The following is a 15,597-nucleotide window of genomic DNA, read 5'->3' as shown; positions in this document are numbered from 1 at the left end:
ACTTTCCAGTCTTACGGATCTTTCGTCGAGCAAACGGCAGTATATGATTGTTAAGTATGGAGCTAATTCATCAGCATACTCTGAAAGGAAGCTAATTGGTATACAGTCTGCACCTGCTTTTATTAAGTGATTTAAGTTGCCTCAATTCTCCGAGGATATTTACTTCTACGTTACTCATGCTGGCAGCTGTTCTTGATTCGAATTCTGGAATATTTACTTCGTCTTGTTTTGTGAAGGCATTCCGGAAGGCTATGTTTAGTAACTCCGCTTTGGCAGTACCGTATTCGATACTATCCCATTGCTATCGCGCAGAGAAGACATTGACTGTGTATTTCCGCTAACATACTTCACATACGACCAGAATCTCTTTGGATTTTCTGCCAGACTTCGAGACAAAATTTCGTTGTGGAAACTATTATAGCCATCTCGCATTTAAATCATCGCTAAATTTCGAGGTTCTGTAATAGATCGCGGATCTGGGAGAGTTTGCGTCTGTTTAAATTTGGCATGTTTGTTTCGTTGTTTCCGCAACAGTGTTCTGATCCGTTTTGTGTACCAAGGAGGATCGTCTCCGTCGTTTGTTAATTTATTTGGTATAAATCTCTGAATTGCAGCCGATACTATTTCTTTGAGTTCAAGCCACATCTGCTCTACACTTATATTATTAATTTGGAATGAGTGGAGACTGTCTCTCAATAAGGCGTCAGGTGAATTTTTATCTGCTTTTTTGAACAGGTATATTTTCGTTTGTTTTTGGAGGATTTGGGGGTCACAGTATTCAATCTCGTTACGCCAACCCTGTGTTCACTAATCCCTTTATCCGTTTTGATGCTCGAAGATACGTAAAATGTCTCTAGTTATGCTTGCAGTGACACATGTTCATATCTTTGTATCTTCCGTCTGCTGTACGAAAAATTATAGCGAAACACGACACAAGTATTGACCTTTGTGTTGAAACTCTAAAGGTAACGTAGCTGTATCATTTTACCTCCGTTTTACAATTTTCTCAGTGAACAAACAGCTATTTACACGTCCTTTTGCGCCTGGCATCATAGTGCGATTCTAAGGTGCCGACTTCTGTGACACCAATGATTTACTATTGCCGTTCTAGTGATGTGTGTGTGTGTGTGTGTGTGTGTGTGTGTGTGTGTGTGTGTGTGTGTGTGTGGTGTGACTTGTCTCGAGTAGTCAGCTGGGACAGGAAAGTCGGTTGTGTAAAAGGGGCGGCAGCATTCAGCCAGGTGGAACAGGCCTAGCCTTGAGAGATGTTTACGTTGCGAACCTATCACATGAAGAGCTTCGCTGTACAAGTACAGTGGTTGTTTGTTCTGTGAGCTATTTGCCACATTTTCGTACAGTAAAATCCGTGTTTCTGTAGGAATAGCTTCTCGGTTCAGATATTTGCTTGTAGTGGCGTTACCAAATAATGTGTTTACTACGTGCACATCGGACTGCCGCAGTGGTTCGTGTTTTGCACCAGAAGCAACTGCGCCGGCCTACATCCGAGTAACGGCAACGCTGCGCCGTGCCTAATACTGTAGACCCGTCCGTCGGCTTTAAAACAGACAAACCGGCAGTAGTTCGTTGTAGCGCATGCGCCGTAGCGCGGCGCAGCCTGCCACGTCACAGCCGGGCGCCGAGGGGTGGGGGGCGCGACTAGCTGCGGCTGGGCGGAGGCGTCCAGTTCTGTGCTGCACGTCACTGCCGGTGGAAGTCAGAGAGAGAGACAGAGGTCCCTGTCATACGTCTCACGTGTCAAAGTGGGGGGAACGAATAAAAGTGTTTTCTCGGGATGCACGGAGCGTTCTCGTGGGCGAAATGATATTATAGTGCGCCAGGTAGTGCGTCACGGACAGGTACTGCGGGCGTGTGTGTTTGTTGTTGTTGTCGTTAGGTGGTCAGTACGCGCGTCCTCCCCCGACGCGGAGGAGGGACTGGAACAATTTCGATGAGGATGTCGGTGCTAGGGAAGAGACAGCACTGCTACCTGTGCGACTTGCCGCGCATGCCGTGGGCCATGCTGCACGACTTCACAGAGGCGGTGTGCCGCGGCTGCGTCAACTACGAGGGCGCCGACCGCATCGAGCTGGTGCTGGAGGCGGCGCGGCAGATGAAGCGCGCCCACCAGGGCAAGCCGCCCCCGCAGCAGATGCACGCGCGCGCCGGCGTGCACGAGAACGGCACGGCGGGGCTGGTCGAGCTGGCGCCCGGCGCCCACGGGGTCGGTGGCGGCTCCGGAGGCGGCGGCGGGGGCGGCGGCCGGCAGGCGCAGTCCCAGCAGCAGCAACAGCAGCAGCAGGTGGCGCCCGGGCCGCCCCCGCCGCCTCCGCAGGGGTACGCGATGCACCACTCGCGCAGCAGCGCGGCGGCGGCGGCCGCGGCGGCGGTGGCGGCGGGGGCGACGGGCGGGCTGCTGGCCGAGTACCAGCCGGTGCCGCCCCCGCCGGGCGGCGCGACGGCCGGCGCCGGGGGCGGCGGCCGATCCTCCGCCCCCGAGCACGACATGGTGCGCGTGCGGCTGCCGCACCTGTCGGCGACGCACCACGCGCTGGCGGCGGCGGTCGCCTCCCACCGGCCCCCGGGGGGCCTCAAGCGCGGCCTGTCCGCGTCGGCCGACCCGGGCGACGACGACCACGGCGCCGACTCGAAGCGGCTGCTGGCCGACGACCACGGGCCCGCGGGGGTGGGCCGGCCGCCGCTCACCAGGGGGGAGTCCCTGCCCGCCGTCTCCATCAGCACGCCGCCCTTCCTCGAGAGGTCCTTCAAGGACAAGCACCCCATGAGGGCGCCTTCCTTCGATACGGCCACCGCCTTCAAGAGCAACGGTAAGCTCCGACGCCCAACCCACCTGGATCAGAATAGCAAAGTGATCGGCTCACTGTATCCACTGCGGATAGCCAACCGCAATTATTTAAATCTGTGATTTACGTGGGTATTATAATTATGCACTCAGGCTTGGCTTGTCTCTGAGCACTGTGGGACTTAACATCTGAGGTCATCAGGCCCCTAGAACTTGGAACTACTTAAACCTAACTAACCTAAGGACATCACACAACACCCAGTCATCACGAGGCAGAGAAAATCCCTGACCCCGCCGGGAATATCCCTGACCCCGCCGGGAATCGAACCCGGGCGCGGGAAGCGAGAACGCTGCCGCACGACTACGAGCTGCGGACGCACTCGGGCACTTTCCTTATACGATTTATTTCATTAGTAACTAGTTTTCGAATCACCGGAGGCTCGTTGTCACGTCGAGTTGTTGCACGAAAATTACAGCTGCATGTAGACCTTATGGTCGTGATGCTGGCGGAAGTACTTTTGTTTCCTCGCAATCTTGTCGAATGCTGACATACAGGACACTGCGCCTGCTTTACAATTTGAAGAATTATAATTTAAACAGCAACCAGTTACAAGTATGATTAAATAAATATTGAGTTAACGGAAGGTTTATGAATCGGAATAATCATTTTTCTAGATTATTTACATTGCACTGTTTTTTGACATCCATGACACACTGAAATCGCAAGGCAGTACAGTGTAAGTAAGCTAAAACATGTAAATCGTGTCGTTTCATAACCTTTTCGATAGCTAATTTCCGTTATTTCCTCCAGCGCCTGCACACGTTCCAACAAGGCTATTCATGTAACAACTCCATCTGATCAGGCTGCAAAGACTGTTTAATCGTGCATCAATCCGTATGAAAACTTGAAACAGCGACTGGTTTGCTTACTATACCCACATAAATCGAGACAGATGAAGAGTAGACAAGTCGTGTTGCCGGTTCACGTGTACCAGAACGCCCAATATGGCCGCCGCAGTAACAGCTGTACTGAATACTTGTGTTAATCTGGAATACTGAGTTCGCCTAGCAGTTTCGTTGTAGCTGTATCATTTTGCTGCCAACTATCGCCATTCGCGAACAGATTCTTTTGTGTGTGTAAGAAATCGGCCGGCAGTAAGAACTAAAAGCAATGGCGCGGACGGTTCACAACTGTTCGTGAGGAGGCGGAGACGACAGAAGGCACGGTCAAGCCTGTGCAGTTCTTAATAAAGGAACTAAATTTCACAAATGAGCTAGCGACATTGTGAGTACTTCGCGAATAAAGACCTAGGTCGCTTAATACATTTGTTGCATAGTTTCGGCTACTGCCACCAACAGATCTGCAATTGAGATTAATGGCACACACAGTGAAAGGTTTTTAACGAATTATGTGGCTACAAAAGATGGAGAAATTAAAATTTAAAACAAATTTTAAGAATTTAACTCACTAAGATTTAGAAACTGTTACACATTTGCATGGTGGTATACAGCAAGTACCTTTAATTCTGTGTTCCTTTAACGTTAAAGATCAGAAGATTACAGTAGCCGAAACAGCGTAATGTGTATAGATGGATCAGAACGATTTTATTTACGAAGTTTTCCATTGTTACCGAGCGAGGTGGCGCAGTGGTTACACACTGGACTCGCATTCGGAAGGACGACGGTTCAATCCCGCGTCCGGCCATCCTGATTTAGGTTTTCCGTGATTTCCCTAAATCGCTCCAGGCAAATGCCGGGATGGTTCCTCTGAAAGGGCACGGCCGACTTCCTTCCCCATCCTTCCCTAATCCGATGAGACCGATGACCACGCTGTCTGGTCTCCTTCCCCAAACCAACCAACCAATTTTCCATTGTTGTTAGGGTAGCGACTAGTTGTTAAGCCACTTTCGTTGTTCTGATCCGGGTGCAAGGCGACATACATGGTGTACGCTGCTAGGTATGGGACATCCAAGAGAAGGTTAGCAGTGAGCGGCACGGGACACCTGGACACTTCACGAATTGAGCACCGTCTGTACGTTTTATTGGGGGTTCACGGTTTTGGCCGATCGTTAGATAGAAGTTGGGTGGCTATAATAGTTGTCACTGGTAAGATCGGGTCAAAACGCTGGAAAAAGTTGCGTAGTGAACTTCTCACACACCTTGCATTTTTCGTGTGTATTACATATACAAAGGACTCGGCCGCTGCCCACTATGTGATATAAAATATAGGTACTCTGAATTTACGTTGCAGTTTTAGCTTCACATGACACTGTCTTCATTTCACATTCACTTCACCACGTCACAACCGAAACTGTCATTTTCAATATCACCTAAGTCTCGGGCTACACTACGGATCTGTGTGTCGCCATAGTATTTCAAGGGGCGCTACCATCACAAACTACAGTTGACACGTCTCCATGACTAGTTTGTAAGTCCCACGAGTGTGGAATTAAATCAAAGGTATATTGTGCTGTTTATTTAAGATGAAATGCTCAGTAGCACTGGTCAGCTAAACAATTGGTCCAAAGACTGTTACAAAGGAAAATGACTTGCCATTAATTTCATCTCAGACCCGCAGGGAAAGATAACTATAAAAGATAGCACTGGCAGCAGAAGTCATGGATTAGCATAATTTAAAGGGATCGTGGAAGGCGTTAGGTATGTAACCATATGAAAATATAATTTCAAGAGATGGATAGCGGAATTAAACGATTTAAAACGAAAATTCACGATTGACTGTGGCTTCATCTGTCAGACCATGCCTACCCCAGAATAGTTTTGGCGCTTATGGGTGTCGTGTTGTTATGTGAGTATCATTAGCAGTAGAATGTGACTTTGTGGCGTGCTAGTTATGCAAATGTTTATTTAAATATTTCCTTGTAACATGTCGAACAGAGCGAAATGTAGAGCTGGACCATTTTATATTTTACAAACACTATATAGCTGGTCGTGGACGAATGTTTGAAACGGGATTAGTAAGCGCTACCTGTTCGTGTCTCTCCAAAGCACAATTACAGAAATAAGAGATGTGTTGTGCCACACTCCTAAATATTATCATCGGTCGAGGTGGCGAGTGGTTGACACTTGACTCATTATTCGAGAAGATGACGGTTCAGATCACCGTTCGGCCATATAATTTAATTTTCCAGACATTTCCGTAGATCGCTTTGGGCGAATTCTGGACGTGCCTTCGAAAAAAGAGATGGTAAGTTTCCATCTTTCATGTTTTCTAATGTCATCTACCCACTGTTCATGAAATTGTCGTTCGGAGCCCAGCAATGAACTCCTCAATAAATCACCATCAACTTTCTTGGCATTACATACCCCTGCCCACTTACATTTGATTTCATTTGTGATTTTAAGTGTTCCACTCTAGGCTTTGTGCTAATCAATTGGTTTGTTGTCGTATCTCAACAAGTAATTCTTAATAGGTCTCCATTGCTCAATATTTTTGGTGTGCTTATCATAATTAACGAATTGCTCTAAATCTAAAATTTACGTAAGATTACACACTGCTTCCAAACTTTAATTTTTTTGTTTTTTTTTGTTTTTTGCATATTGGTAGCTATATTCACTTGATATTGGCAAAACGCATCACTAGGTGTCAAATTATTTTTTTTTTTTTTTTTGCAGGTGCTCCATTATATTATTTTCTGTCCCTGTATGGAGTCAGCGATATAGTTATTTACTGATTAATGGCTTAATACATTTACATGGTTTTTAAATAATCGCACTGGTAGCAATGATCTGTTTAACATATTTTCTGGCATAAGTTGACAATGAATCATTCAGGCCTGTAAGGTTTTTTTTATTTTATTAAGTGTTATTATTTTTCGTTCCAGGAGTAAAATGTTTGTTCGACGTTCTTTGGTTTCGCGTATTGGGATCGTAGTTCTTCGTGTACGCAATATTTACTGCGAAGTTCTTTGGTTGAAGATTAGCGTAACTGATTGTTGTTGTGGACGTAATAGTTGCGATTGAAAGCTAATTATTTTATTTGCTGGCAGGGTATTGTGTCCAGTCATGGCAAATGATACGCAGTAAGTACACATTTTCTGTTCTCGACGGAGTATGTTGCAGATGGCAGTGGTATGTAAATTGCTTGCGTGTTGGGTTTTAAGTTTATGAATGTAAATTCTCTGCACTCGCCTATGAAACAAGATGGAATTTAATTAGTATTTAGTTGCTGTCTATATTTGGATCGGAGATTCTTGACGGAAGACGTGCGGTTTAGTGCTCACTGCTATTTGCTTACAGTTTTTTTTGTCTAGAACATCTGATCCCTGTGACTAGCCGTAATCGAGCGTGAAATCAGAAACAAGCTCTATGTCTTATCGGCGATGGTTTTATTGATGCTTTCTACTTGGAAGAGGAAAGTGGTGACGCATTTGCCACAGCACTTAATTGACTTATCAGTTGTATCGCTCTCTCTAGCGAGATAATTTTTGATCTCTTAATCCTAGGGACGCTTATCTTCACAAAGTCTTACGCAACACAGCATACAGAGCTTACAATCAAACCATGTGGTAGATTTATGTAACGACGTTGTTTAGCAGAGCCATTTTATGAACTGTAGACGACGTACATAACGCAGAAAAACCCCACGAAACTGTATGACGAAGGAACTATAACGTTATGTATATGACTTATGTATCAATCTCATTTTGAAGGTTTTTTCAGTTCTTATAGGTTGTCTCACTTGTCACATACCAATTTCTTCAAATCGTAACATTATTCCATTCGCCTGTAGTTCACATCCATTGTTTGTATATACATTTTATTCCCGTGGAATTAACGGATTTTTAATGTGGCGATGGGGTAATTTGCAAGAATGATTGCCTATCGAAGTCAGGGGGTCCAGACGATACATATCGAACGTGCGATTGTAAATCGATCATGCGACTCTGGTGGTGGGCATTATGAGTATATTTACGGTGGTCGCTACAGCAACGACAAAAGAAGAGCGTTACAAAAATACTTATAATTGAAAAGGAGACGACTTACCTTGCTCGTCGTCGATGTTGTTATCATGTGAAAGTCCATTACAGCGGTCTGGATGGATAATTTGGAAGAGTTGAACCATGTATTCTTCCAGATATCCCACTCAGTAACGACCTAAATCGTCTGGGATACCCTAGCAACTCACAAATAATTCGCGGCGGCATGTAATTTAGAGCAACTAAGGGAACGACAGAAAACAGATAAAAATGACAATCACAAATAACTGATCACAACGCCCGCCACCAGAGTCGCATGATCGAACTGCGATCGCACATTCGATTTGTATCGTTTGGACCTCGCGACTTCGATAGACAATCATTCTTGGAAATTACCGGCGATGGTATAAATTTGAACAGTCATTTATGCATCATTGATCGTTCCACATTCATAGTATACAACTCGGTAACTCTTTACACAGTCATCCAGTATTTAATCTGAAGGCAGCAAGATAGTTTGACCGTAACACTCTGTTAGTGATTTGCCGCTGTCCTATTTTATATTTCATATCGGCATTACTGCCGTGATTTTCATCAGCTATACGTTAGTAAATCCATCGTTCACGGACTAATCCACAGAAGTACATCATTAACGAATTCTGTGCTGGTCAGGTGAGGCTTCAGGAATACTTCTTCTCTCGTAGTTGAAACATGAAACACCTCTTCTAGCTACAGTTTTTTTTCCAGTCTTTGTTTCAAGACAACCCTCATTATGTGGCATCAGTATTTACCGGATAATAACATGGCCATTCATGTTCCATCCCACAGAAGTCGGTCTTGAATCGAGTGTGACTAAAAAATTTATATGAAGTCTATCGCTAGAAGAATTGTTCCTGACTTCGTTCTACTAGCCTGTTATTGAGCTGTAGTATTATTGTGGTTTGAACCTCCCTCTCATCTTTTGTCTTGTTTTAAAGAGACATTTATTTGTATGTAAAGCAGAAACTTACTTTTGGAAGCAATCTAATAAAATTTTGATAGATTTCGTGAAACCTTCAGCTGCCATTCTCTCCTTCAAGTACGGTTGTACAATTCCGGCTGTAGGCCATTTTCAAGTATTTATCAATGGTTTTTAGTAGTGAATTATGCCACGTATATCGTTGCTCCTATGACTCCCATGTCACGCTCATAAAATAACTCCCAAGTGTTTTACGCGCAATTATGCCATGTATGTTTCGAGCGTAAAACATCTCGGATTTATTTTACGAGCATAACATAGTCATAGGAGCAACGACACACAGTGCATAGTTTCCTACCAGAAGCCCATCCATAAAATACTTGAAAATGGTCTAAGACCGGAATTATACAAGCGTACATGAAAAAGAGAATGGCAGCTGAAGGCATCACGAAATCTTTCAAAAAATGTATCGCAGCTGCAGATCCTATCGCATTGAAAATTCGCATTGAAAATTATAAACTGTAGTTAACGTATTCCGAAAGTAAGAGTGGCAGCAATCGCAACTGTCTACTGAACGAGCGTCGAAACCCCGTATGGACAAGGTAGATGCTTTGGAAATGTCTGAGAAATGTCTCCGGAAAGGTTTCGTGCGTTTTTGCTCGTTTAATCGTCACGCGTACTTCGCTGCAGCAGTCTAGACGAGCGTAAAGCAGTTTTTTCTTAGTGTAAAACAAATTTAAAAGGTTGTTTTTCCCGGAAGACGGTGGCAGGCGGTTTGTTTGGAAGATTTATGCCGATTGATGACTTAAGAAGGGGAAATATTCGGGTACTACAATTGACAGCCATGTAGAAGACAGTCATTCGTCACTCCAGCGTGTTTGCTTGTTTGTGTACCTCGACCGGGAATCCCGACTGTTATTAGAATTTCTAGGTGAGATATATGATGCGACGAAAGCGCTTCCTGGAATCGGCTTTCGTTGTAGGAATTCATGTACGGGAAGTGGAGTAGGATGTACAGAGCATGTGTAAACTGTTGTAGCCAAGGTGTGAACTTCCGTGAAGTAACGGCAGGATGTTTGCAAGCGAGCGGTGACGACAGCCATGTGCCGTGTGCAACACTGCTGTCGGGCGAACAGTGCCTCCGCTTCCACAGCGCGTGACGTCACCAAAGCGATAACACGCTGGGCACTTGTTTTCCTTCCGCTACGAGGTGGACTTCATAAACAGTTGCTAGGCAGAAATTTCTGAAGGCAGTGTTTACAACTTTGCGGTATTCCGAAGCAGTCGGTGTCGTTACTTTTCTACCGGTGACTAAAATCTTGGTTCAAACCCAGGGAGCTATTTAGACAAATGTTCGTGAGGTTTATACGACTCTTATGTGATGATGGAATGTTTTTGCCTTGTAGAGTCCAGATTAATAACTCATTGAACAAGGGTTTAAAACGTTTATGGAGTTGGAAAAACAAGCTGTAGCGAAGTTCACAAAGGTGAAGAACTCCGTTGATGCAGAAACTATCGCAGATGCTAGGTTGCCAAGAGCACGACATCCAAGAAAAGATTGATTCCACTCGTATGGAGGAAGGCAGGAAATCCGGTGAATCAGTTACTTTTTCATTACCATTACAATAGCATAAAGTGTAAAAATCGGTTTGGTTAATTATTTTATTAATATTGTAGCTGTACAAAACTCAGTTTGTCAGTAATAACACATAGTTCACTCTTCACGATATCACATTGCACTGTCACGTCTGCAAGCTTCGGAACGGGGAATTGGATAAAAACGTTAGAGACAAATGGGCAAAATTCGTTTACAGTAAACGAGAGTACTTAATTTTTTCTTGGCTATTTTTAGTTATTTATCCTTGCGGGATGGAAGTAAATTATCAGCCATTGTTACATCGCTGAAGCAGTTTACAAATCCGTTTTTTTTAAAGAAAAAAGAGCCATCCACTACTTTAATGTAAAGTGTGTACAGGTAACATGAAGCTATAGATAGTAACTGTCACATCTGGTCGAAGCTGCAGATGTTTTATGAGGCAGGAATTTCATTATTAATGGCTCATGTTGAGCTTCATACAATTGGTTTAGAATTGGATATTAGTTTCACCGTAAAACTTTTTCAGGTCACATAATGGGCCGTTGTGGTTACCAAAAAATTGTCTTAATACATTTGAGTACAGATAACCATGCTTTAAAATCATATACAGAATCTACTGTGCTTGGAACATAAATAGTTCTAAAACTGTCTTGGATGCATTAAAGGACAAATATATTCTTCAGAGAGTTTGTTAAGTGGATAGGGTAAGTACTTCTTTCCCGATTTCACCGTTTCTAAACAGTGAACAAAAAGCAGTCCCCTGAGTGGATTGAAGTAAAAAAAAAAAAAGCCAAAGTAGGTCAGAAGTTTGCACGTTGGACTTGCATTCGGGCTGACGACGCTTCAAATTCTCTTCTGGCCATCCGCATCTGTTTTCCAAGGCCTCCCTAAATTGCATTAATTCGTTTGAAATGGATACGGCCAAGTACCCGCCGCATCCCTTCTCCAGTCTTAGGTTGAGGTTGAGTTCGTCTCAAATGATTTCGTCGTTAAATAGGTGCGAAAGCAATTCCTTCTCTTTCGTAAGCTAGTGTCTTTCAGATGTACCCCAGCTAGTAGAATGTATTATGGCATGGCATTGAGGCGTATTAGAACAGGAGAGTTCCATTATTAGAAAAGTAGTATGGAGAGCTGAGTGGGACAGCCGACTAAGCGTTGCGGCTCGACAGGCTGGGTTAACCGCAGGAGATACGCGCAACATGCGGGAAATATAAATTACACTCCTGAGTGATAGGTCATGTGACACTATTGCAGCGGGGCGGGTAAGATAAAGGACACTTCCGGTCTCCTGTGACGGCTGTATACCCAGGTTTTGCACATCCTCGTTTAAAACGAACGCTCCGACGTAATTCTGTTCCCAAATCTGGTAACATGAAACGCGGTGGAGCACCTGTATCGAGTTAGGCTCCGACGGTCCTCATTCGCGTGTAAGCGTTGCATGCGGCGTATTTCAGTTTATCTTTGCCATACTGCCGTTGCATAATGGATGTGTGTCTGCTTGCTGCACAATGTTTCCTGGCATTCTCGAGTTAAACCAGAAGAAACCGATGTACTCTGTGAAAGCCCTTAGGTTGAAGCGCTGTATGTGATTGAACTGGACTTACGTATTGTAACGGACGCAGTAAAGATAGTGAAGAACTATACGCCACGTGACGTGAGCTGCAACTACAGGCCAATGAGGGAACAAATATTAGGAAAACCGAACGATGTCTTGCATTGGTTTAGGATATTCGGTGGCTCCTTAATTTATTAAGCTGTATAACCTTCTATGACCTCAAGTTTCCACCTTTTCTTTTTCGTCTTGTTGCCTGCACACTTAAATTCATACGGATCGCATACTAGTCGACATGCACTCCTGACATTCTGCAGAAATCTGTGGATGTGTGTTGGTGGGGAATCGTAGAAATTTCGCTTGGAAGACAAGTCATTGTCCAAACCATGAGATGTGTGTGCTGACACCCAATTGGAAAATATTTATGCCATGGCTTAATGATAGTGCAGACGTCGAATTATTAATAAATAAGCCAATGATGGTATCCCCTTTGGTAGTGATGCCTTTTCTTGTTAGCGTGACGATCACATCTGGCATTGATTTGTCTGCAGGGAAAAGTAAAATAGCATCTTATGTAGCATTCTACATCGAACTGTAGATTTGGCAGCCTTCAGTTTTTCTTTATGATAATGCCCAGTAGAGTTGTAATGGTCGAACAGTGATCCGCTTTTGTCGTTAAGGCAGGAACTAAAACTATTTCACGAGAAAATCGACCGTAAAGTTTTTCTTGAGATATGAGCAGTCATGTGTGTACAATGATATCGTTGGACTGTTTGTTGACATTTTGAGACTGAGACAACGAATATAAATTCTATATGCAACTATTAACGTAGTTGTCTTTAGTCTGAGGAATGGTTTGATGTAGCTTTCCATTCTACTCAATCCTGTGCAAGCCTCATCACCAAATACCTACTGCAACTTATATCCTGAACCGGCTTACTGTATTCATCTCTTCTCCCTTTACAATTTTTACTCCCCCCCCTCCCCCCAAGTTCTCTCTCTTACTAAATTGGCGATACCTTGATGTCTCAGAATGTGTCCAGTCGACCTACCCCTTCCCTTAACCAAGTCGTGTTTCAATTTTCGTATCCTCTCATTAGACCCGTGATCTACCCATCTGATCTTCAGCATTCTTCTGTAGCAGCAATTTTCAATAGTTTTTATTCTCTTCTTGTCGAAACTGTTTATTCTGCTTGTTTCTCTTCTAAACATGGCTACACTCCAGACAACTACCTTCAGAAAAGACTTCCTGTCACTTAAATCTATATTCGGTGTTAACAAATTTTTCTTCATAAACGCTTTTCTTGCCATTGCCAGAATACATTTTTTTCTCCTTTATTTCGGCTGTCATCAGTTTTTCTTCTTCGCCCGTATAACAGAACTCATCTACTACTTTCAGTCTCGTTTACTAATCCAATCCAGTCAGCGACCTCTCAAGACACTGTCCATTCTGTTTAACTGCTCTTCCAAGCCCTTCGCTGTCGCTGACAGAACTACAATGTCAACGAGAAAACCTCTAATTTTTTGTTTCTTCTCTCTGGACTTTGATTCCTGCCCCACATTTTCCTTTGGTTTGTATTGTTCATTGTACAGATTGAATAATATTAGCGATAGGCTACAATCTTACTATAAAAATTAAAGATAAAAAAATTGTTACCGCCGAGTAAACTGCAAATTACGCTGTATTTTATGTCGAATCCAGTGTTTCCCCAAAGTGCACCGTTCATGAGAAAGTAGGGTTGGTAACAAATGGAAACTCCTTGTGTAATGCAAATACAAACCACAGTTTTCCCGATGCATTGTGGATGTTTTAATCACTTGCGCTGGAGGGTAATGTCACACAAGAATCCTATCCAGGCCACTGTTTGAATGGTCAAGGCAGACTAGAATCCCGCACGAAGAAGCAGATGGACAATTTAAGTTACACATTGGTAAGATATGACACGCATCCTGTGCATTGAGCAATGGAAAGGGGGTGGGGAAATACTTTGCCAGGCATGTTTCTAGAAGAAAGAAAAAGATAACGATACTACCGAACGATTCGAGACCCGAAATGCAGTGTGGAGAACAGCTGTTCTCACTCTCATGTTTATCGGAGTATCTTTTCACCGGGTCGCATTACGCCAACAGGATCACGCATTCACATAAACACAAACGCGCGAGGCATATAAACAATCGCAGTGCTAGCCTCTGGCGAGCTATTCCTGACTGGTAAACAAGTCATAAAAGCCACAGCACCTTCTTCCGTGTGAAGTTTGGCCCCCTATATTGCTTCTCCTTACACGACACAGCGCCAAACCACAATTTTAGAACTGTTGAACATAGAAGCGCGGTTATCATCCCTTACTAGTTGCTTTTATTTTTTTTATTTCTGTGTATTTGGATAAACTGCAGAAGCAAGCCGAAGAAAGATACCCGTTCTGAAAAGACCACAGAACCGAACTAGAGGTTCTGAGCTTGATTAGGTTTTTTTCTTTTATTGGGTCCTTTGTAAGAATTTAACGTCAGTTGTTTGTAAATTTCACCTGTGTTTGGTCGTTCAGGTTCGAAACAAAGATTTGCTTTTGCCGGAATTCGTTTTGGCAGTTTGTATATGTAATCATGATGTGCATTCTTTGCAGCTTTAGGTGTTCAGTTATTACTCTCCCGAGTAATGGTTGAATTGTTAATTACTATCAAATAAACACGTTTCATTAATAACGAGAATACCCGTAGTAGGTGATCATGTTTATCCTTTGTTTCGGATGTACTCAGCGGTGTTACACAAGCGCTCGGACACGTCAGTTTATTCCTGTGAGAACGGAAACTTGAGCAGGCGTTCTCAGCCGGTCTCTATGTTTGTCTTATCCAAGACAAGCAAAGACATTAACGCAGCAGTAATGCCTTTCGAGGGAAAAAATTCCAGTTACCTTAAGTGCGCTGAGAGGTTACGCCACAGCGTCAGCTGACATTTGTTTTTGTCTCAGCATAAGCTGACGAAAGCAAATAACACAGTTTTCACCGACTATTGGCTGCGAGCAACGGTGTGACTCACAACTGGCCTGCCTTTTAAAAGCTTTTCTGTCGTGACACGTCTTGCTACACGACATAACCGAGACACGTTTAACGGTCGTTTCACGATCTGTACATAAAAGAAATGCCACGTCGCTTTAGCTGAGTGAACCGGCGAAAGCTGTACAGGGAACTAATTTCGTAAATCTGGGAGTCAGGCAAGATTGATTTATATTTCAAGAATTTCAAAATAAGCTTATGTCAGATACCTCCATTACATGATTCCTTACCGTTTACTGATATAGTTGTTCCTCGTATTTTAACAGGCGTGCTACAGTTCAAGTTCAGTTGTACAATTCGTATAGTTCCGATATTAGCTTGGAAATGAGTAATGTAATATTGACAAGCCCTAGATTTTTGGATGTCAAATAATCAAATATTGACGCTACACGTTTCGGTAGCATGCTGTCATCACTTGGTATTAAATATATATAAAGATTGATTCCCAGTGCATGTGAAATGACGAGATATTTTCCTTTGATTTGCTGTAGTCGGAATGTTACTCATTAAATATATATCAGTTGTGTATAACAACATACGCGTGCTAATAAATAAGTGATTATAAAAGTGACTGAAAGTGAGAAATAGGCATGTATAATTAATAATTTAGCTCAAACGGCGACGGCTTGGTAGGAGCAAGAGTAGGCCAGCGTTTCGCTGTCTAGTCAAACCAGACAAAGAACAGCTGTGCATCTTTGTCTC

The 15,597-nt window shown here is 43.6% G+C and overlaps 1 protein-coding gene across 1 annotated transcript in view; it reads left to right on the top strand.

Moving 5' to 3' along the window:
• The first annotated feature begins 1,686 nt into the window (after window positions 1-1,686).
• The window catches only part of LOC124550821 (interferon regulatory factor 2-binding protein-like B), an 82,295-nt gene continuing 68,384 nt past the window's right edge, over window positions 1,687-15,597 (top strand). The window contains exons 1-2 of the mRNA XM_047125547.1: window positions 1,687-2,212; window positions 2,282-2,825. Coding sequence (XP_046981503.1) covers window positions 1,949-2,212; window positions 2,282-2,825 — 808 coding nt within the window. The 5' untranslated portion in view covers window positions 1,687-1,948. The remainder of the gene's footprint in view (window positions 2,213-2,281; window positions 2,826-15,597) is intronic.

Source organism: Schistocerca americana, chromosome 9 (genome assembly GCF_021461395.2).
Source record: "Schistocerca americana isolate TAMUIC-IGC-003095 chromosome 9, iqSchAmer2.1, whole genome shotgun sequence".
Classification (NCBI taxonomy): Eukaryota; Metazoa; Arthropoda; class Insecta; order Orthoptera; family Acrididae; genus Schistocerca; species Schistocerca americana.
The sequence above is the reverse complement of the archived record's forward strand: the minus strand, read 5'-3'. Positions and strand labels throughout refer to the sequence as shown.